The sequence below is a fragment of the Rhinoraja longicauda genome, chromosome 4, assembly GCF_053455715.1.
Source record: "Rhinoraja longicauda isolate Sanriku21f chromosome 4, sRhiLon1.1, whole genome shotgun sequence".
Taxonomy (NCBI): domain Eukaryota; kingdom Metazoa; phylum Chordata; class Chondrichthyes; order Rajiformes; family Arhynchobatidae; genus Rhinoraja; species Rhinoraja longicauda.
Window position 1 is genome coordinate 17,783,803 of NC_135956.1, and position 23,610 is coordinate 17,807,412.

General features: G+C 41.3%; 1 protein-coding gene across 1 annotated transcript; it reads right to left on the reverse strand.

Annotated features, from left to right (window-relative positions):
* Positions 1–2,674: 2,674 nt before the first annotated feature.
* Positions 2,675–23,246, reverse strand: LOC144592609 (myosin regulatory light chain 2, smooth muscle minor isoform). Its single transcript, XM_078397280.1, has 4 exons — positions 23,117–23,246; positions 7,021–7,223; positions 4,618–4,779; positions 2,675–3,626 (listed from the first exon to the last, which is right to left on the reverse strand). The coding sequence occupies exons 2-4, from the start codon at positions 7,202–7,204 to the stop codon at positions 3,454–3,456; spliced, it is 519 nt and encodes a 172-aa protein (XP_078253406.1). The 5' UTR covers positions 7,205–7,223; positions 23,117–23,246; the 3' UTR covers positions 2,675–3,453.
* Positions 23,247–23,610: the final 364 nt, after the last annotated feature.

Genomic DNA, 23,610 nt, shown 5'->3' on the forward strand with positions numbered 1-23,610 from the left:
ACACTTGAATCTTTTCCTCCTTCCACTTGCATTCACAGTGCAATAGAACTTGAAATGGGGCATCTATTACAGCAGTTTCTTGTCAACCATGCAAATGTTGTGGTCTGCAGCTCCATCACTGGGCCCTTCAAGTATGTTCTGCTGGTCTTGACATAGTGTAGCCACTTTGAACAATCCCTGCACTTGTTTATTTTACATGTTGATCTCACTAGCCCTTTGCACCTCTGATTTACTGAGGGAGGATGGGGGTGCTGTCAAACAGCAGTGTGTTTACTTCCTTGGTTTTCATCAAAATGGACTAGAGCAGGGATCTCCAAACTATGGACCACAGCAAGCTCTTAGGCGGCGGGGACTGGAGGCAGAAGCTGCCGGCGAAGGTTCACAGGAGAGCGGATCGCCACCGTCCCAGTCGGGACAAGGCGAGAGATTGCAGCGCCCCCTCGCAAACAACAAACCCAAGGAAACTTCCCTCCTCGCCGCGGGGAGAGAAGAGTCGGGGTAGAGGGAGCAGCGGGAGTGTGGGGTGTCTGCGGGTGCTGCTCCCTCCCTCACTTCCCTCTCTCCCAGAGCCAGCGAGATCTGCACTGCTCCTCCACTCTCTTCCCCGGCCCCGTCTCCCTTGAACGCAGCAAAATACGAACAAACACAAGTGAAACTTTCCTCCTCGCCGCCGCCGCTCACCCTGGGGATGCGGGGCTTCTGAACAACAACTACACTTGTGTTTGGTCTTATTTTGCTGCATTAGAGGGAGACAGGGCCGTGGAAGAGAGTGGAGTAGCGGCGCAGATCTCGCTGGCTCTGGGAGAGAGGGAGGGGAAAGAGCACCCCCCGCAAGTGGCGGCGCTCCTTCACCGGACCCTGACACACCTCCCCCTGCTCCCGGTCTCTCCCCCTGCTCCCGGTCTCTCCCCCTGCTCCCGGTCTCACCCGCTGCTCCCTCTACTTCGACTCTACCTGCCCCCTCTCTCACTCTCCCAGTGGTGGTCACTGTATTTTTTCTGTTTTATAAATAATATATAAATAATATACCTACAGTATATATATTCTAATATTTCAAGCTCTTTTAAAAAATTGAATATTATTTATTTGTTGCCATATAAACCTAATGTAAACGAACCTAATCTAGTTTAACCTTTCCTAATCTAATCGAACGTAACCAAGTCTATACTTTGAGTTCATTAAATTTATAAAACTCACTTCTTTATTTTTTCCTGCTGCCCACAAAAATGTGCCAAATATATTAAGTGGCCCTCATGCTGAAAAGTTGAGCCCCTGGACTAGAGCAACTAAAACCAATTTCTCACCTGTGTTGTCTCTTCCCCCCCCCCCCACTGAATACAAAAATCACCTTATAATGCATGAAGGTGGCAGTGAGTCATCTTCTAGCTGGCGAAGTCATGGCAGAGAAGGTACAGAGAAGTCCTGTATCTTCCTGCACAACAGCACTTCAATCCAGCAAATGAAATATAGCTTTTTTCATTACAACAGCATAACATCCAGTTTGTTGGAAAGCTTGCAAGTAGTACTGCTTCCACACTTCATTGCAGTAGAGCTAATAGGTTTGAGAATTGCTAGCAGAAAAACTTGAATGCAGTGTTTTTATACCCTACAAGCTAAGATACCGCAAAAAGCACAAGTTATCCCCATTTTTTCATTGTCCAATGAAATAGCTTGCGGCATAAATACTGCTGCAAATATTAAAAGGCCAGGCCCACATTTTGTATGCCATTTTAATACTCTGTTCTAAAATAGAGCAAACAAATTTAGTTTGTGATTTTTAAAAATTCTAACATCAATCGTCAGAATTTTAAAATGATCCACAGCCAAAATCTTCTTAACTCTTCAGATTGAGAATTATCATCAGAATTACCCGATTTATATTTTTTCTGACTCTTTTCAACCCTCCAGCCTTATAATCTACATGTGGGCATTGCTTGGCATATTTGTAAGCTTTCTGAAGCATCTTAGTTTTGCTCTCCAGAATGTCACATTTCTGCTTGAACATACCTACAGGTCAAATCAAAAATGTACAATTGTTTTGCTGATGTACACTTAGACAGCATAAAATACAAATTGAATGCGATTCTGCTATTCCATCACTATTTACACACCTTTTCTGATAAATCATTGTGTTGCACTTGGTGAAAATATAAAAAGTGCAGTCAAATGAATTGATGACATAATTCAAGAATGATTCAGTGGCTTGAAATAAAAAAAACAGTTATGAGAAAGCAGTACTGCCATGGCACAAAGTCAATTTGTGTCAATTCAGGCTCCTATCATGTTCCAAGATTAGCACTGAGCAACCTCATCAGTCTCATGCCTTCCAATTCTTTTCTCGGTACCTCTCCAATTCCCCTTTGAAAGCCATGTTTATCAGCAATCATTGCCCGGTCATAATTAGTGGTTTTGCATTACCAGTGCATAGCAGTGGAATCAATTATAACATTTATCACATCCTGGCTGAGGTCAAGCCAATCCCACTTAATTCAGAAATGTGAGTGTTAACTGCGTTGGCTCATCGCATACATTTACACCAAAGACATCAATGTTCGAAGAAAAGCAGAAATACGCCAAATATATGCCCATGCCTTCTTTCACCTGGATGGTATTTTGTTCAAAGGCCGACTCCGACTTTTAAGAGCTATTACAAATGAAATAATTTAAACTCGCATTTAGTACTTTTTCGCTTTTATTTTCAAGTCAGATCTTCGATAACAAGGACACTCAAATCTGAACTGGAAGTACAATCAAGAATAAGGCAGAACAGTTCTACACCAATCTGCAGTCACTCAGGACACTTGGTGCTACTTAAGATAGAACAGAAAAAATGAACAGAAAATGAATAAAATCTAAACATTAAATTGAAGTATTGTCCTTTGGATAATTTTTTCATAATACCAAGAGATATTGTTACCACTCTTTATAGCCTTTACAGTAATCAACAATTGCAAAATACCAGACTGATTAGATGAGCATTTTTCAGCAAATTTAGCTTCAAGAATAAACATCCAAACAAAAAGACAACTCGTATTCAAACTTGCATATTGAGTGCTATCACCACGATCTCCAGTACAAAAGCTGTCCTCATATCGTTAGCCTAAGAGTAGTTATTTTTAAACTGAACACGTTTGGATCAGATTTTATACTGAGTGTGGTACATTTTCCCTTCCTATTGTACTGCAAGCCACACATTAAGATGACAATTTAAAAAGATTTTAATTTAAAAAACGAACTGTATCAGGAATTCAGACAAGGCATTACATTTGTGATCCATTTCTATACTTTGTTCCCTGCTACTTATTTTGCACTTACTCCAAATATGTGCAAAGTGTGCCAACATGACTGGAAAAATATAAATATGAAAAAAGCAGTATTTTGGAAAGCATGCAATATGTTCCAATAGTTGTACATTTTGCGAAGTAAAAGAAAGAAAAGGAGCTTTACATTTCTTTAGTCATCTTTGTCCTTCGCACCATGTTTAAGTATGCGGGTAAACTCAATATAGTTGAAGTTGCTCTTGCTATCTATTGGTGCTTCACGGAAAAGTTCATCAACTTCGTCTTCAGTAAACCGATCCCCCATTGTTGTCAGCAGATCTCGCAAGTAGTCTTCCTGGATGTAGCCTGTAAGAAGAAAGTTGCAGAAATAAAAAGCAAATTAGTTTCTTTTTACCCCTCAGAACACCATAAGCAGAATAACTTGCAAAATGTTATCAAAATGTGCTCAAAAGCTACGAACCTCAGATGCACCGCTGAGTACATAAAGGATCATGTTCTTCAAAAAGGAGAAAGTAAAAAACCCGACGGCATTCAAATTGCTTTGGATTGTACATTATAAAACTATTGCACTTTGCAAAGTTTGGAAACAGTACTAAATCTACACCCATTTCTTCTTCCCTATGTAGATATTTGAAAGGAGTGGCATGAAATAATATCTAGTGTCCAAGGAAATCATGAAAAGAAAACACAAAAGTTTACCTCGTATTTACTATGACATTCTTAACCTTCCCATATTTTAGATATCTCCCTTATCTTCCACCAAAGCCAAATCCTTTTGCCTGCATTGTTCCATGAACAGCATTTTTTCCATACTTGCTCCAACGGGTTATTCTGCATACAAACCCAAAGTCAACTGGTGACTTGTTTGAAATCAGGTCAAAATCCTGACCTATGCATTATATTTTGAGTTCTGTACTCATTGGAGATAGCACTGTCTCCGGTAGTCTTTAAACTGGATCAAGCCATCTTCTGTGGCAAGAATTGAAAAGATTTTCTGGTGCAAGGACAAAAATACTAGTGTGCAAGCATATTTAAAATGTTACCCTTGAATGAAAAGCCTCAAATCACATCCAACATTGAAAGTGGACGCATCTGGAGACAAGCAATTAAGTTACATGCCGGAGAGCCCTGGAAATGGTTCAGGGATGTGAAGGGCCATTTTGTTAGACCTGCCCATCCACTACCTACTGTAAATAGAGGTCATGGATTTATGACACATCCCTACTTCAAAGAGAATTTGCAACTGTGAAAGAATTGGGAACCAACAATTCTGCTATTTATAAAAAGGAATACAAATAGCCACGGGTAACAGTCCTCTATGATTTTACGACATTACCTGTTCCTTCTTCATCAAAGCATGCAAAGGCATTTCTGATTACATCTTCAGGATCTGTACCATTCAATTTTTCACCAAACATTGTCAAGAACATGGTGAAGTTAATGGGCCCCGGGGCTTCATTCATCATTGCCTCTAGATACTCATCTGATGGGTTCTTCCCTGCAAAAAAATCAGATAACCAACAGTTAAATTAGAAATACAATAGGAACTCGTCAATAAGGACACATTAATATAAATCAATGATTTTGTATCAACGGAGAGTCTAACAAGTACAGATACATTGACCTTTCAGGTAATGTTGGTAAAGTTTTATTTAGCGAAGAGATTGATTTCGTATCAGCTCTTCACCTGGAATTACAACTGAAGACATGGAATCAATCCTGTCTCAGTTAACGACTGATTAAACGTAAAACTCCTGGAACTATTAAACTTGAACTTTCTGTATTGAATTTGAGATCTTGCAATTCAACAAAGATGTGCTGTTGGATCTCTTGAAAAGCATGAAGGTGGATAAATTCTGATAGGATCTACCCCAGGTTATTGAGAGGCCAACGAGGAGATTGCAGGGGCCTTGAAGAAGATCTCTGTATCTCTCTCCACACAGGTAACGACCCAGAGAGTAACCATTGTTGTTCCTCTGTTTAAGAGTAGAGATTATCCAGGAAATTATAGGCTAGTGATCCTCACTTTAGTGTTAGCAAAGTTATTGGAGGGGATTCTTTGGAATATGATTTACCTATCTTTCAAAGGGAATGGGATAATTAGGGCCAGCCAGCATGGCGTTTTCTGTGGCAGGTCATGTCTTAATAACTTGATTGAGTTTTCCAAGGAGGTGATAGGTGGGTAGAGCAGTGGATGTTGTCTACATGGATTTTTAGTAAAGCAGTCAATAAAGTCCCTCATGCTAAGGTATTCCGGAAGATTTTGTTGCATGGGATCCACAGCAACCTTGTTGTTTGAATTTAGAACTGGATTACTCATAGAAGTCACAGGATAGTGGATGAAGGGATAGTGGATGAAGGCTTTTATGGGGATAGCAGAAATAGCAGACAAGTTTAATCCAAGCAAATGTGAAATGTTGCACTTTTAGATATCAAATTCAAGGTGAAAATATAGAGTCAATAGCTAAACCCGTAACAGCATTGATGTACAGAGGGATTTGGGGACCACATCTCTCCAAATGTAGTAACAGAAAGCAATAAGAGTGGTAAAGAAGGCAATTGAGGATGCTTGCCTTCATTGGTTGGGGCATTGAGTACAAGGGTTGAGAAATCATATGGCAGCTTTATAAAACTTTAGTTAGGCCGCATTTGGAGTATTTTGTGCATTTCTGGTTGCCCCATTACACAAAAAACAAGGAGGCTTTGTAGAGGAGGCAGAAGAGATTACTGGCTGGATTAGTGGACACTAGATACAAGGAGAATTTAGTAAAACTTGAATTGTTTTCTCTGGGAGCATCAGAGGTTGAGAAGAGGCCCAATAGAAGTGTTTAAAATTATAACGAGCAGAGATGAGGTTGATTATCCAAACATTTATCCTGAATATGTCATGTATTATTGTCATGTGTACCAAGATACAGTGGAAAAATTGGAAATGTTGAAAACATGAGAGAATAGCTTTAAAGTCAGAGAGGAAATATGCAGGGCAGTAGGGCACCTGGAATGCACTACCAGGGCGGGTGGTGGTGGCATCCAATTAAGTGGTGTTTAAATTACTTTTAGATAGGTAAATGGATATGCAGGGAATGAAAGGATATGGATCATAGGCATTCAGAGGCAATTAGCTTAATTTGGAATCATATGTGGCACAGGCATAGTAGGCCGAATGGCCTCTTCCTGCGCTGTACTGCTTTGGGTTCTATGAATTTTCAGGGCACAAACTGGATGTAACATCTTAACAAGTGGCTAGGAGTGAGAACAAAACAAATTACAAACCAAGACGGATGTGGAATAATTATTTAAGTGAACTGATTGAAGGAAACAAGCATGGAAACAGGCCTTCACCTCACTGAGTCCATGCCGACCATTGATCACCTATTTAGACAAGTTCTGTCATCCCACTTTGTCATCCACTCACCTACGCACTCGGGGCAATTCACATAGACCAATAACCTACACATCCGCATGTCTTTCGGATGTGGGAGGAAACCCATGCGGTTGCAGGGAGAACATGCAAACTCAAAGGCAGCACTCGAGGTCAGGATTGAACATGGGTCTCTGGCAACAAGGCAGCGGCTCTACCAACTGCGCCACCCTTCTTGACGTGGAATAATGTGATAATGTTTGGCAATTACAATTTTAATGAGAAAACAAAGCTGGAAGCAATTATTCAACATCTCAAGTTAGCCATAAGCATAAAAAGATAAACCAATTCCAAGTAAAAGGAAAACGTGATAATTACCAAGTGAAGCCAACATGTCATGCAAATCCTCTTTATCGATAAAACCATCACGATTCTGATCAATCATGTTGAAGGCCTCTTTAAATTCTTGAATCTGTGACTGATCAAACATCGCAAAGACATTGGAAGTTGCGCGCTGAGGGCGCTTCTTGGTGGTCTTCCCCTTGGCTTTTTTGCTCGACATGGTGACTAGATATTGTTATCTGGGGGAACAAAGAGTTGAGATTAGACAATTCTGAAGGTCATCGACAAATCTCTCCAAAGACAATGCACAACCCTAATATTTCCAAGAGCCTTAAAATTTCAGACAGACATGGATTCTTTTCGAACAATTAGATCTAGATTTATTCTTGACCAGTAGGTTTGTATTTTTTTTTTGTTTGACATGGAATTCAGAGAATATGTGCAAGAAATCCCCTAATCAAATCCTGTCTGTGACAAAGGTAGTAATATGACATTTCACCTAGTTCATTATAAAATTTTTGAGTACATTATTTTCCTACCTGATAAGCAGTTTTCAATTTCCAAATACACAACCTAAGCTACCACAACTATCAGCAAGGTGGCTTCAGCTAATGAGCAAGATTTCAAAAATATCAGACTCCAAAAACAAATGGTAATAAGTTGGACAACCTTGGTTCCATTATGCAGATTAAGATATTATTCAGACCTGCCACCAAGTCACAAGATCTTATGCCTGTGCATTAGTCAAATAATTCTCAACAGAAGAAGGAAGGATTTATATCAGTCTTTAAAAACAAACTGCTTGATATTCAATTATTGTTACAAAGACAAACAATTTACACTTTGCTTTGAGGGTCTCAATTGTATACTTAATAGGTGCACTTAAATAGTTTCTCATACATTGCCTTTATAAAGTTAGTAGCACTAATGTAAAGTTAAGAGTGATAGAGCAGGGACATCACTGGAAGCAGCATCCATCAGACGAATTGGCACTTGATTCTGCTTCAGTAGTGAAATAGAAGCATTCTTAATTATGTAACTTAATTGCTTAATAGCAGTACTCCACACAAGCAGGTTTGGTCTTGTTAGCAAGCACAGCCTTAAATGTAGTAAGTTTTTAATCAGCCAAAAGATTGGATTTTGAACCATCTAAAAAAGTGTCAGAATAAATAAACCTTGTAACCATTGCAAGTCGCAAGTAATTCATCAGTTTCGTGAAACTGAATGATAAGGCAGGGCATTGATATCTTTGTAAGAATGGAGTACTATGGCGAAGGGCATTTGGTTACAGTGAGCCTTAGCTCAAGCATTAAGATAGGCGATTCATAGAAACATAGAAAATAGGTGTAGGAGTAGGCCATTCGGCCCTTCGAGCCTGCACCACCATTCAATATGATCATCCAGCTCAGTAACCTGTACCTGCCTTCTCTCCATACAAAAATGTCAGCAGGTTTTCAGTGAATCTTCAAAGCCCAAACCAGAAGTAGGGATTGAGGTTTTCCCAGTAGCAAATGGCATAAATTAGAGCACACAATCTATCAAAGTTAACAAAATGCTCACAACTATACTTGAGAAAATAATTACTGCCTTATGGGTTATTGCAAACAGGATTGAACATATCTGTACAAAAACAAAGTGGCTTTTGGAGATCTTGGATACTATTGTTCAAACATTAAACCATGTAGCCAGTTGCTTCATAGATATGGGGAACAAAGAAATGGCAGACGAGTTAAACCGTTACTTTGGATCTGTCTTCACTGAGGAAGATACACACAATCTCCCAAATGTTCTAGGGGCCGGAGAACCTAGGGTGATGGAGGAACTGAAGGAAATCCACATTAGGCAGGAAATGGTTTTGGGTAGACTGATGGGACTGAAGGCTGATAAATCCCCAGGGCCTGATGGTCTGCATCCCAGGGTGCTTAAGGAGGTGGCTCTAGAAATAGTGGAAGCATTGGAGATCATTTTTCAATGTTCTATAGATTCAGGATCAGTTCCTGTGGATTGGAGGATAGCAAATTTTTAAGAAAGGACGGAGAGAGAAAACGGGTAATTATAGACCAGTTAGTCTGACATCAGTGGTGGGGAAGATGCTGGAGTCAATTATAAAAGACGAAATTGCTGAGCATTTGGATAGCGGTAACAGGATTATTCCGAGTCAGCATGGATTTACGAAGGGGAAATCATGCTTGACAAATCTACTGGAATTTTTTGAGGATGTAACTAGGAAAATTGACAGGGGAGAGTCAGTGGATATGGTGTACCTCGACTTTCAGAAAGCCTTCGACAAGGTCCCACATAGGAGATTAGTGGGCAAAATTAGAGCACATGGTATTGGGGGTAGGGTACTGACATGGATAGAAAATTGGTTGACAGACAGAAAGCAAAGAGTGGGGATAAATGGGTCCCTTTCGGAATGGCAGGCAGTGACCAGTGGGGTACCGCAAGGTTAGGTGCTGGGACCCCAGCTATTTACGATATACATTAATGACTTAGATGAAGGGATTAAAAGTACCATTAGCAAATTTGCAGATGATACTAAGCTGGGGGGTAGTGTGAATTGTGAGGAAGATGCAATAAGGCTGCAGGGTGACTTGGACAGGTTGTGTGAGTGGGCGGATACATGGCAGATGCAGTTTAATGTAGATAAGTGTGAGGTTATTCACTTTGGAAGTAAGAATAGAAAGGCAGATTATTATCTGAATGGTGTCAAGTTAGGAAGAGGGGATGTTCAACGAGATCTGGGTGTCCTAGTGCATCAGTCACTGAAAGGAAGCATGCAGGTACAGCAGGCAGTGAAGAAAGCCAATGGAATGTTGGCCTTCATAACAAAATGAGTTGAGTATAGGAACAAAGAGGTCCTTCTACAGTTGTACCGTGCCCTGGTGAGACCGCACCTGGAGTACTGTGTGCAGTTTTGGATTCCAAATTTGAGGAAGGATATTCTTGCTATTGAGGGCGTGCAGCGTAGGTTCACTAGGTTAATTCCCGGAATGGTGGGACTGTCGTATGTTGAAAGGCTGGAGCAATTAGGCTTGTATACACTGGAATTTAGAAGGATGAGGGGGGATCTTATTGAAACATATAAGATAATTAGGGGATTGGACACAGTAGAGGCAGGAAACATGTTCCCAATGTTGGGAGAGTCCAGAACAAGAGGCCACAGTTTAAGAATAAGGGGTAGGCCATTTAGAACGGAGATGAGGAAGAACTTTTTCAGTCAGAGAGTGGTGAAGGTGTGGAATTCTCTGCCTCAGAAGGCAGTGGGGGCCAGTTCGTTGGATGCTTTCAAGAGAGAGCTGGATAGAGCTCTTAAGGATAGCGGAGTGAGGGGGTATGGGGAGAAGGCAGGAACGGGGTACTGATTGAGAGTGATCAGCCATGATCGCATTGAATGGCGGTGGTGCTGGCTCGAAGGGCCGAATGGCCTACTCCTGCATCTATTGTCTATAACAATACATTTTTAAACATTAAACGATAAAGAACAAGACCCTGAACAAGTGTTCAGCAAATGAAAACTAAAGATGACTTTTTTCTCTACGATTAGAGAATGAACCACTCCTAATTGAACCTTTCACACCTCAAGTTGTCTCAGGCTTCTCCGGTTAAATAAAATTTCAAAGAACGTTCTTATGTAGGAAATACAAAAGTCAATTTGCATATATTTGGTCTCAGCAACACAGAGAAGTGATCAGAAAACATAGCTAATAATTTCATTTCAGACTGGATATTGGCTTGAACAGGAAAAATACTTCTGTTTTTGAAGATCTCAATAATATTTGTGCCTCAGAGGGGAACAGGTAACGGTCTAATATCTAATCATAGAACAGTACAGTACAGCACCTACAGTATTTTGCTCAAGATTCCAGCATCTGCAATCTCTTATGTCTCCAATACAAAAACCTGCTTACGAAGAGATTCAAAATAAAATTATCTAGTCAAATCATAGTAAATTATATCTATATTTTGCTTATATTGCTTTCAATTAAAGGTTATGTTAATGTATTTTAAGTGACTTGTATTCCAGGAACAGCTTTATCAGATTGCAGACAGGAAACAGAATGTACAAGACAAACAAAACCAGACATTGCAGGTTCTTTTGATACTTTTCAAATTTCTTCCATTATTAAAGTTAGACAAAAAGAGGAAATTGCAATTGATACAGGTAAATGATCATGTCAGAAGTTGTCATTATTTTCAAAAATATTCATTTTGTTTAAGGACACCATAATAATAGCTGATTTAATTTCCAACTTAACTTCAGAATAATTATGACATCTTAGTGGATTTCGGATTCAAAAGTAAAATGGAAAGTTGTTGTATTTCAAAACTTTAGCCATCCAGGACAACAAACAAGTTAGAAATACTTACTTTATGCACCTATTTCTAATGCACATTACTTCAATGTTAATTCATTCATGGAACAATTTGTTAAAAGCTTGATCTCAGGAGAGCTGTCAATCCATTCCTCATGCCCCAAGGACAAAGGAGGGGGAAAAGTTAAAAGGAAGCAATATATTTTTTTTTACAGTTTCTAGATCTGACCCAGTCCTACTTGGAGAAAATATGGCATTCTTGAATGAGACCTCAATGGTCTGAAGAAGGGTCTCGACCCGAAACATCACCCATTCGTTCTCTCCAGAGTTGCTGCCTTTCTGCTGAGTTTCTCTTGTCTATCTTTGACTCATTAAAGTTACTTGTGTTACAGCAGGCAAGCTGCTGGCCAATATTTATCCCTCACCCAAATGAAATTACTATCAATTGACTTAGATTATTTGTGGATAATATCTCATATTTCTCCATACACACTTTCAGATGAGCTCATTTCTGTGAGACACTATAGGCAACCTCACTTTCTCCTCTCTCTTCAATAGCTATAAAATAAAATTTAATCAGAAGTTTGCTCCTAATCAGATCTCCTTTACATTCCAAAAAGATTTCCCCCCATTAAATACAATCTTCCCCACAATTACACCATTTCCATTTTCAAGTCTACTCTTTGGGTCAGACGTCAGAACTCAGCCAACACTGGGTGCTGTCAGCTGAGACTCAAGAGTACACGTCAATTTGACTTCTGACTTTTCAGGAGTAAATATGGCATCTTTCAAATAAATTGCAACTTTAAACAGGTCAAAACATAATTTAATTTAGCAGCTGAGAAAAAAACCAAACACTTGAAGAAACAGACATTGGCAATGCAAAGATCTCAGAATAGAATAGATATGCAATACTTCACCCAAACAAAACCACAATTTGAAGTTAATACATGGGTCACAATGTTTCCATTCAGATCACAAATCTATACACAAACCTAGCTAGTTTCGGCAGTACCGATCAACAGTAGATCAAAGCCCTCAGTTGCCGTCAACTAGTGTTCCAATTTGCGAGCGAGTCACTATCGGGGAACTTGATCAACGGACAAATGTGCTCCTGAACAGGTTTTATGGGACACTATTCTGTTCTAATGACCTTCTCCCTACGTAACAGGCTTATGTATATTCTTTGGCTGAATTTGCAATTCCAACCTGAATGTCAAACCAAACGATCTAGGATTGGTTGGCAAAAGGCAGATACCAAAGACTCAAATACCAGGCAATGAACAAGATCAGCTCATCACCTTAATTTATTCATTAGCACCATTTCTAAACTCTTGCTTTGACAGGTGGTCAATAAACAAAGTTCGTGGATGGCGATGAGTCAATTTGACCGATCAGTGCCTTTGAACATTGAAATAGAATACATGCACCAGCTGTCTGGATGTAGTCAGATGCAATGCCAAGGCAATGTACAAATCTAACTTAAATCATCTGGATGATCTGTACCCGTCAGAAAATGAATTCACCCTAGGCACAATTTGGCTGCTGGAACTCATTAAGCCTACTGTCATTGTTTCTCCCAGCTACACAACCGCTCCCAATTGCGAAAAAGCATTTTCACATTTAAGAGTCATGTTATCTTAACATGGATCAGTATTTCTACAACTTTTGAATTTCTGAATCTGACATCACATTGACCACCATCACTATCTTTAAATTTCGACACTACAGCCGATTACCATTTTTTAGGGAAACTAGAAACACCCACTAGTGTTTGCCTGTGCTTCCCATTCTAGAGAAATAAATTTCAATAGTTTAAGAGGAACGGATGCTTAGATCCTCAAACCTACAGTGAAAATGGAGTAATTCGTTCAATTGAGGAAGAGACAAATAAGATGTTCTAGCAATGCTTCTGATAAACTTGTAGCCCAATGTCATACTGGCACTCTCAAGGGATCACAGTTGAACTCTGCTAAAATTCTTCAGAAAGGGTCTCAACCTGCCTGTCCCGCTGAGTTACTCCAACTTTTTGTGTCTAAAGAAATTAATATCTCTTTTAACACTTGCGCAGATTTTAGTGTTGATATAAAACACTGCAACAATCTGAAGAGAATTCTCCATGATAATTGTATGATAATGTAGTCCCCTTGCAGATTTGGTACTTGGAGAGGATACTATTCTCATATGCAATGAGAAAAAGATGTGTAGGAAAGAACTGCAGAAGCTGGTATAAATCGAAGGTAGACAAAATGCTGGAGTAACTCAGTGGGGCAGGCAGCATCTCTGTAGAGAAGGAATGGGTGATGTCTGGTGCCAAGACCCCTTTTCAGACTTTTTCAGGGAAGTGGGCGGGACAGAGAAAGAATGTAGTCAGAGACAGTAAGACTGGTGGGAGAACTGGGAAGGGGAGGGGATGGAGAGAGAGGGAAAGCAAGGGGTATTTGAAGTTAGAGAAGTCAATGTTCATACCGCTGGGGTGTAAACTGCCCAAGCGAAATACGAGGTGCTGTTCCTCCAATTTTCGCTGGGCCGCACTCTAACCATGGAGGAGCCCCAGGACAGAAAGGTCAGATTGGGAATGGGAGTTAAAGTGCTGAGCAACCAGGAGATCAGGTAGGTTAAGATGGACTGAGCGGAGGTATTAAGCAAAACGATCGCCGAGCCTGCACTTGGTCTCACCAAGACAACTGGAACAGCAGACAAGGTTGGAGGAGGTTCGAATGGACCTCTGCCTCACCTGGAAAGACTGTCGAGGTCCTTGGATGGAGTTGAGGGGGGAGGTAAAAGGACAGTTGTTGCATCTCCTGCGGTTGCAGGGAAAGGTACCTGGGGAGGGGGTGGTTTTGGGTGGGAAGGGACAAGTTGATTAGGGAGTTGCAAAGGGAATGGTTACTGCGAAAAGCAGAAAGGGGTGGAGATGGGAAGATATGGCCAGTAGTGGGATCCCGTTGGGGAGGTGGCAAAATTGTTGGATGATCGTATGCTGTGTGCGATGGCTGATGGGGTGGAATGTGGGGGACTATGTCCATGTTACAAATGGGGGAGGGGGAACAAGAGGAGCTGCTGGATATTGAGGAGTAAATATCCATTCTCACCCCAGTGAGAGCCTCATCTATAATGGAAGAGGGGAATCCCCTAGAGAATGAGGACATCTCCGATGACCTGGTATGGAAAACCTCATCCTGGGCGCAGATGTGAGAGTTGGGGATAGAGTCTTTACAGGAAGCAGGGTGGAAAGAAGTGTAGTCTAGATAGCTATGGGAGTCAGTAGATTTGTAATAGATGTTGGTCAATAGTCTGTCTCCTGTGATGGAGACGGTGTGATCTAGAAACGGTAGGGAGATATTGGAGATGGTCCAGGTGAATTTGAGTGCAGGATGGAAATTAGTCGTGAAGTTGATGAAGTCAGTGTGTTCCGCATGGGTGCAGGAGGTAGCAGCGATACAGTCGTCAATGTAGCAGAGGTAGAGTTCGGGGATAGGGCCAGCGTACGCCCGAAACAGCAATTGTTTGACATATCCTACAAAGAGGCAGGCATAGCTGGGGCTCATAGCTACACGTTGGATTTGGAGGAAATGGGAGGAGTCGAAGAAGTTGTTGAGGGTAAGGATCAGCTCTGCTAGGCAGAGGAGAGTATTAGTAGACGGAAATAAGCTGGTTCTGCAGTCGAGGAAGAAACAGAAGGCTTTAAGACCATCCTGGTGGGGGATGGAGGTGTAGAGTGACTGGACACCCATCGTAAAGATGAGTGAGTGGGGGCCTGGAAAACGGAAGTCATTGAAGAGACGAAGAGCGTGTGAGGTGTCTTGTACATAGGTTGGGAGGGACTGGACAAGGGGGATAGGATGGTAATGAATTTGGTGGGACATGAACAAGCAGAACAGGACAGTTCTGTATGTGGATTTTGGGGAGAAGATAAAATTGGGCCATGCGGAACTGAGGAACAATAAGGTTGGAGGCTTTAGAGGGCAAGGAGCCAGAAGTAATGAAATCAGAAATGGTATGTGATATTAAGGTCTGGTGCTCATCTGTGGCGGCATGGTCCAAAGATAAGTAGGAGGAGGTGTCCGAGAGTTGTCGCCTAGCCTCAGCCCGGTCGGTAGAGGTTAATGCGCCAGACTACCACGGTACCTCCCTTGTTGGCGGGTTTGATTATCAAGTCTGGGTTGCTGTAGAGTGGAGGGCTGTATGTTCAGGGGGGGGGTTAGAATAAGTACGGGGAGTGGAAAAGTTGAGGCGGTTGATGTCCCACCGGCAGTTGGAAATGAAAAAGTCTAAAGAAGGTGGAGGGCTATCCGGGGGAGTCCAAGAGGAGGGGGCCCGGTGGAGACGGGATCATCCTTCTGCTGCAGAGTGAGCGGAGGGCTGTACGTTCTGTGGGGGGGGGGGGGGGGGGGGGGAAGGGAGGTTAAAGTAAGGGGAGTGGAAAAGTTGAGGTGGTTGATGTCCCGCCGGTAGTTGGAAATGAAAAGGTCTAAAGACGGTAGAGGGCCACCCGGGGGTTCTTCAGCTGCAGAGTGAACGGAGGGCTGTACGTTCGGGGGGGGGGGGGTTAGGTTAGAGTAAGTTGAGGCGGTTGATGTCCTGCCAGCAGAGAAAAAGATGTAGTCCTGTAGATCTAATTAACCACTGATAAAGCTCAATTGCTCTGTATACCTCATCTCATTCTTTAATGAATGTACAGAATTTTTGCAGCGTAGAGACTTGCATTTGTATACCTTTTATGAACAAACCTCCCACAATGCTTCAGCCAACCATATTTTATAATATAAGAGCAACCATAATGCTATTAAGTTGTTGCAATGTGGCAAATATCATTGTCAAGTTGTGTTAAAACACATGCCCACAAATGGTAAAGAGACTATGACCAGAAATGTTCCTTATAAGACGTTGCTTGAGGAATAAAAATTAGTCTTGACGTCAGGGAGAAGGACAGTAATATTTGAATCAATGCCATTAAATCTTTTATTTGCTTGATAGTAGGCCGGATTTAACAACACAAAGAGCAGCACTCAAACAACTTGTACGGTCAAGTACTGATAGCAAGATTTCAACTAAGAGATGTCATAATTGATGAGAAATAAGTTTGGAATAAATTTGCCATATTAAATTCATAGACGTTACTACATTTTCCAATGGTATTATATTCTCCAATAGAAACACTTTGTATAGCAAGCAACCACTTCAGGGCATTGCAAAGCAGAGTGCAACTAATAAAACTTTAGGCACATCACTAATCTATAGTATCACAAAATGCTGGAGTAACTCAGCATCTCTGGAGAGAAGGAATGGGTGACGTTTCGGGTCAAGATCCGTCTTCAGACGTCAGTCTGAAGAAGGGTCTCGACCCGAAACGTCACCCATTCCTTCTCTCCAGAGATGTTGCCTGATCCGCTGAGTTACTCCAGCATTTTGTGATACCTTCGATTTGTACCTGCGTCTGCAGTTATTTTCCTAACCTCACTAATCTATAGTTGCTGGCTTTACTTTCTGTTCTGTTTATATGGGTAAAGAGACTTAACCAAGGATGAACAACTGCACATTTCTCAGATATCATTACAGATTAAATTACTTAATGATTTGTAAAGATCAAAAAAGGCGCAACAGCATCTCTGACTCCACTGTTTCCAATTTCAGAATACAGGAATCATTTTCCAATACAGGTTCTGGACTGTGACTCATTACTTTTGACATAGAGGCATGCTTCAGCACGTACTGTGCGAGGAAAGATTTATAGTTTGAAATTTCTAGTTCATATGGTTAACTCTTTCAACAAGCACAGAAACCAGTACCAAAAAGATCCTGTATACGTTTTTGCAGGGCATTGATATAGTAGTTTAAATCATCAGAAATGTGACTTAGAGTGGGTTTTTTTAAATGGTTCTGGCATAGCTATTGTTCAAGTTATAAACAGGTCAATGGAAGTTACACAACATGACACTTTGCAACAGAGGGTGGAAACTGAAGCAATCAAGTGATAAAATCACACTAACTTTCATACCAAAATTTTAACCAAACCCACGAGGAATTCAAAACAGGGGAAGAATTCAAAAACAACCTACTTTCTTTCATACATTAGAAATAGACATTAATGCAAGTGAAAAAGAAACATTGCATTTATGTAGGAATGCTCATAGCCTGAAGTTTGAAAAATGAGTTCTAACAGTCTTAAGGCCAAGGTCTTAACATTAGTAATAACATTGTGTCAGTTTGAGCACATATTCAATGCATGAATGATCGGACATACCCTTGTGCTGCTGACCAAGGAATGGATAACAATTGACTTTTCAATTAGTAGACCTCTCTTTAAAATTGTGTAGTAGCATCTCTTAATCCATCTGAAGACAGCCCAGCCCTTAGTTTAATAACACATTTGAAACACAACAACTCCAACAACATGCCCTAACTTTAGCACTCCGTGTAATTAACCTAGGGGCTTGTTCTCAAATTCAGCATTGAGCATTTATTTGTGATATGCACCATATGCAAACTGGAACAATGAAATTCTTACTTGCTGCAGCGTACATGCACATTAGACACAACAAACCTCTGTCATTCTAAGCAAACTACGTCATGATAGTTCAAAAACTAAAGTAGGTAGAGCAAACAGAATAGTCCAAAGTAGTTTGGCAGGGTTGAAGTTAGGATTGTGCAGGATGGTTCAAAAAACTGATGGTTGAGGAGAAATAACTGCTCCTGAAACTGGAGGGAATTGTTCTAAGGCTCTTCTCTGTTCTTCTCCAGGGTAGCAGCCAGAAGACTCTTGCTATTGAGGGTGTGTAGCGTAGGTTTACTAGGTTAATTCCAGGAATGGCGGGACTGTCATATGTTGAAAGACTGGAGCGACTAGGCTTGTATACACTGGAATTTAGAAGGATGAGTGGAGATCTTATCGAAACATACAAGATTATTAAAGGGTTGGACACGTTAGAGGCAGGAAACATGTTCCCAATGTTGGAGGAGTCCAGAACAAGGGGCCACAGTTTAAGAATAAGGGGTAGGCCATTTAGAACTGAGATGAGGAAAAACTTTTTCAGTCAGAGTTGTGAATCTGTGGAATTCTCTGCCTCAGAAGGCAGTGGAGGCCAAGTCTCTGAATGCATTCAAGAGAGAGCTAGATAGAGCTCTTAAGGATAGCGGAGTCAGAGGGGTATGGGGAGAAGGCAGGAACGGGATACTGATTGAGAATGATCAGCCATGATCACATTGAATGGCAGTGCTGGCTCGAAGGGCCGAATGGCCTTCTCCTGCACCTATTGTCTAAGACAGTATGTGCCTTTGATATTAGCTGCTTTTTCAGACAGCACTTCACGAAGATTCATTCAACAATGAATCGACAGTATCCACGATGGACCAGGCAACATCCACCACTTTCTATAGCCTCTTTTGTTCTTGAACGTTCAAATTTCCAAAACACGCAATGATGCAACCAATCAATATGCTCTCTACTGCACACATGTAGAAATTTGTTAAGAGTATTTGGTGGCATGGAGCAGTAGAGTTGCTGCCTTTTAGCACCAGAGATCGCGTTAAAACCTGACTACAGGTGTTGCCTGTATAGAGCTCGCAAGTTCTCCCCGTGACCTGCGTGGATTATCCCCGAGAGTTCTGGTTTCCTCCCACACTCCAAACATGTGCAGGTTTGTAGGTTAATTGGCTTGGTAAAATTGTTAATTGTCCCTAGCATGTGTAGGATAATGTTAATGTGTGGTGATCGCTGGACGGTGCAGACTTTGGTGGGCTGAAGGGAGCAGACTTTGGTGGGCTGTGCTGTATCTCTAAACTAAATATGTCGAACCTACTGATAAGCTTTCTTTGTGATTGCATCAATGCCTTGGGTGCAGGATACAATAGATGTATACCCAGAAGTACTTGAAGCTGTTGACTCACTCCACTGTCATTCTGCAAACGAAGACAGGCGCACAGTCCTTCAATTTTACCTTCCTGAAATCAACAATCAACTTCCTGGGTCTTGCTAACAATGACAGCAAGACAACTGTTCTGGCACAACTCAAACAGATTACCGATTTCCCTCCTTATACTGATCAAAATAAGATTACTAATGATTAACCTACATCTGAATATCTGGTCGCAAAGCATAAGATGAGTAAAGTATCATCTTTACAGAAATATAACCTTGCCTAACATCAAGTGCTTCAATTTTCACAACCGTTAGATCAGGTAAAACTCAACCTCCCTTCTTTCAATGCTGTAAATGGTCACTTCTCTCCATTTGCCAACTCCTTTCCTTCTCTATTCAACTCACATGTGGCACAGACCAGAAAAAAACAGGGAAGTTAAGATAAACATTTATAAAGTGCTAGTGTAGTCTCAACTCGCATTCTGGTTACAACATTATAGGACAGATGTCAAGATAGAGAGCCCAATTTATTTTTTAACGAGAATGGTGCCTGGGATTCAGATGACAATTACAAAGATAGATCAGAGACCAGCTTCGTTTCCTGAAAGAGAAAGCCAAGGAGAGATTTGATGGAAGTATATAAAATGAGACGTTAGAAGAAATGGGAAGTGTTAAGTGGTTTTCTTCAGTAGGTTTGAAAACCAGAGATTACAAATATAAAATTAAAACTTCGAACTTTTCCTGAATCTGACATCAAGTCCCGGGGTGAAACAAAGCACAAACGCATGAACATTTAAACTCCTGCATGTTGTAACTTCTGCACTCGTTATTTGTCCTTACATGCTTGTCAGCACATTCCAGCTGGATGAGAGTGCAGTTCACTCATGATGCAAATATGCATCCAAAGTTTGGTCTTTTTATAACTTAGTGCAGATTAAAACTAAATATGGCGTCGTGAACTCATCAAAGTTCCTAATCATGTTCAGAAAATTGGTGTGTGATTCCAACTTCAAACTATTATGCCCTTTGTGCATGTCCTATTTCCATAAAATAATTATCTTGGTTTCCATTCACGTCTTCAGGTATATACACAATTCTCGAGTCAGTTAGTGCTCTTTAATGCATTGTTTTCACTTTGTCACCAAATACTTTCTGTAAAAACAACCTTTTTAAACCATTGCAGGCCCCTCAATAGAAAACATTACAACGTCCCTTCCAAAAACACACTGCACCTTTAGTTCTATTAATCACGATTCATTCTGAAACAAATCAATATAGTTTCAGACTTAAATGTCGATAGTTTGAGGAACGAACTCTTTTTCTGGGTGATGGTCAAAATTGTAACTGTTACGTATTAGTCTATTATAGCTCCTGCAAAAGCCAACATTAATTCACAATATTTAATATTAACACTAGTTAATCAAGCGTAATCTAAAATACCAGCAGAAACGCAACTTTGCATTTAGCCTCAAAAAGATACTTTCGGATTAGACAGCTAAAGTTCCCTTCTTCAAAGCATTGAATTTTGCTACTGAAGATCAAGCTCAAGACGTCCTTCAATAGTTCATCCTTTTAAAGACATCTTCCTTCCCCATGAGTTCCTATTATGGCCAAGAAAGCACAACGCCTTTACTTCCTTAGAAGGCTTAGGAAATTCGGCATGTCCTCAACAACTCTCACCAACTTCTACAGATGCGCAGTAGAAGGCATTTTATTGGGATGCAACACAGCATGGTTTTGGAACAGCTCCATCTCAGACCGTAAGAAATTGTAGAGAATTGTGGACGCAGCCCAGACCATCACATCAACCAACCACCCTTCCATTGAGTCTATCTACTCTTCACGATGCCTCAGCAAGGCCACCAACACAATCAAGGATGAGTCTCACCCCAGTCACTCCCTCTTCTCCCCTCAAGCAAGTGGTACAAAAGTGCAAAAACACATGCCACCAGATCCAGGGACAGTTTCTTCCCAGCTGTTATCAGGCAACTGAACCATCCTTTCCTTACCATACGTACAAGACTTCAATTACTTACAATGCAGAATTAAAAACAGAAATTAACAAATAAACTACTGGAATTACTAAGTGGGTCAGGTAACATATGTGGAAGGAAAATGGGCAGATAACATTTTGGACTCCAGTCTGAAGGGTTCTGACATGAAACGTCACCTATTTTTTTCTGTAGAGATGCTGCCTGATTCGTTACTCCAGCATTTTGTGTCTATTTTTGGTATAAACCAGCTTCTGTAATCACTTCCGAGACATTTTCGGTTGGGACCCTTCTTCAAATAAACAGACGACATTTCATGGCCCACAGAGATGCTGCCCAACCCACTTAATTACTCCAGACTTCATGTCCTACCCTCAAATAGTTTGTTTTCTTTCTCAAGATTCCAGCATATCATCTTTTTAATATCAGTTTTCTTTTTGCACTCTCCAAACAAAAGGCACATTCTTAGAATTTACAGAATCTCAATACTTGACACAAGTGAGTTTTGCTGAAGGTTGTTAGTAAATTACTGTTTAACTGAAACAAAACCTGTGTAAACTGGACTAAAACCAACACTTAAAATTCAACATTGGAATAAAACCAACACATAAAATTCTACTATGATAGCTTGCAGCAACTGAAGAAGGGTCTCGACCCGAAATGTCTTCTCTTCAGAGATGCTATGCTGCTTGTCCCCACTGAGTTACTCCAGCTTTTTTGTGTCTATCTGCAGTAACCAGCCATACAGAAACAGCACACAATAAACAATTTAAAATCAAATTTGCCACTTTTCAGCAATATACCTCCTACCATTCAGACCATCAAGAGGTGGACAAAAAAATGCACAAATATTAGCATAGGTAGAACAAATGTATGACGCAATACTTTCATATGGTTGTTTATTATAGACTACTTGTAGTAGTCTATGTTAAATTTTACTTATTGCCTTTCCTCCATTAGTACTGGGCTAGATTTCAGCTGAAAAATATTTTACTAACAACCTTCGGGAAAATGGTCACTTGGGTGTTAAGAATTGAGCTTCTGCAAGTGTGCAGATGTTGGAATCTTCAACAAGAAAGTAAACAAGAAAGTAAACTTGCTGGAGTAACTTTGGGCTAGGCAGCGTTTGTGGAGAGAAAATGGACAGATAGTATTTTAAGAGACGAACCAACGTCCTAGGTCGAGCAGCAAGTCACCCACTTGAACTATAACACTACGAATGTTGACAGACTTGGGAGTGTATTTCCAGGTTTTTTTAACGCGTATTTTAGATTTCCAGAATCCATTTAGTTACTGCATTAGTTTGGATGTTTTGAACATTAGTTAATTCGCGGATGTTTTTGAGCATTAGTTTATTCGCGGGCGTTTTTGAGCATTAGATTAGTTTATTCGCGGATGTTTTGGAACATTAGGTTTATTCGCGGATGCTTTAAAACAGCCACAACAGGGTCTTACAGAGGACATTACATGGTTAAAACATTAGGTTTATTCGCAAATGTTTTTGAACATTAGTTTATTCGCGGATGTTTTTGAGCATTAGTTTATTCGCGGATGTTTTTGAACATTAGTTTATTAGCGGATGTTTTTGAGCATTAGGTTTATTCGCGGATGTTTTTGAGCATTAGTTTATTCAAGGATAGTTTTGAGCATTAGTTTATTCGCCGATGTTTTTGAGCATTAGTTTATTCGCGGATGTTTTGGAACATTAGGTTAATTCGCGAATGTTTTTGAGCATGAGTTTACCCGCGGGTGGTGTTGATCGCGGACTCGGGCGGCCACCGCAGATGAGCAAAATGGGCGGGCGGGCGGTCGGTCGGCGGCCCCGTCGTTTTCCGCAGCCGATCTTTTCCCGAGGCCTCCCCTCCCCTCCCGCCCGCCTGTGCCATTGCATCGCTGCTTTTCCCACCCCGACTCCCGCAGCCTCCGCTGAGCTGGCGGGTAACGGGATGAATTGCCCCTCTTACCTGACGAAGCGTGAACCTTCCTTCTTCTGCCGCCGCCCCACTTCACCCGATCACCAGGAGCCGGCCCAACCGCCGCACGCCCCGCCGCCGCTTCCGGTGCATGCCCAGCAGGAGGATGGAGGGGGGGACACCAACACAACATCTCTCTCACTCGACTCTGCAGCATCATCCGCCGCTCTTCGCCAAATGGAATCCACATTTTAAAATATTTTAATGACCGATGCTCTTCTTTCGGGTTTTTCCATGATTGGTTTCGATTTCTAACGTGGACAAACAATAGCGGTCCTCCCCCCTCTCTCTCTCTCGCAGAGGAAGGTGGTGCGTTCCGATGACGCCCGCCCGGTCCCCGCATTCCGATGGCGTAAGGGAGCGGCTCCAGACTTGCCCTTATTAGGCGATGGAGCGGCCGTTATCGTGCGCGTGCACGCGCCCAGCGCTCGAGAGAGAGAGCGAGCTCGCGACCAAAGATACTAGAGGAACAAGATGGACCACTC

Coding starts and splice junctions, on each gene's coding strand:
- LOC144592609 (XM_078397280.1), bottom strand. CDS start 7,204: ATGTCGAGCAAAAAAGCCAAGGGGAAGACCACCAAGAAGCGCCCTCAG. Junction 4,780..7,020: donor TGACATGTTGGCTTCACTTG/GTAATTATCACG, acceptor ATTTTTTTGCAG/GGAAGAACCCATCAGATGAG. Junction 3,627..4,617: donor CTTTGATGAAGAAGGAACAG/GTAATGTCGTAA, acceptor TTCTTCTTACAG/GCTACATCCAGGAAGACTAC.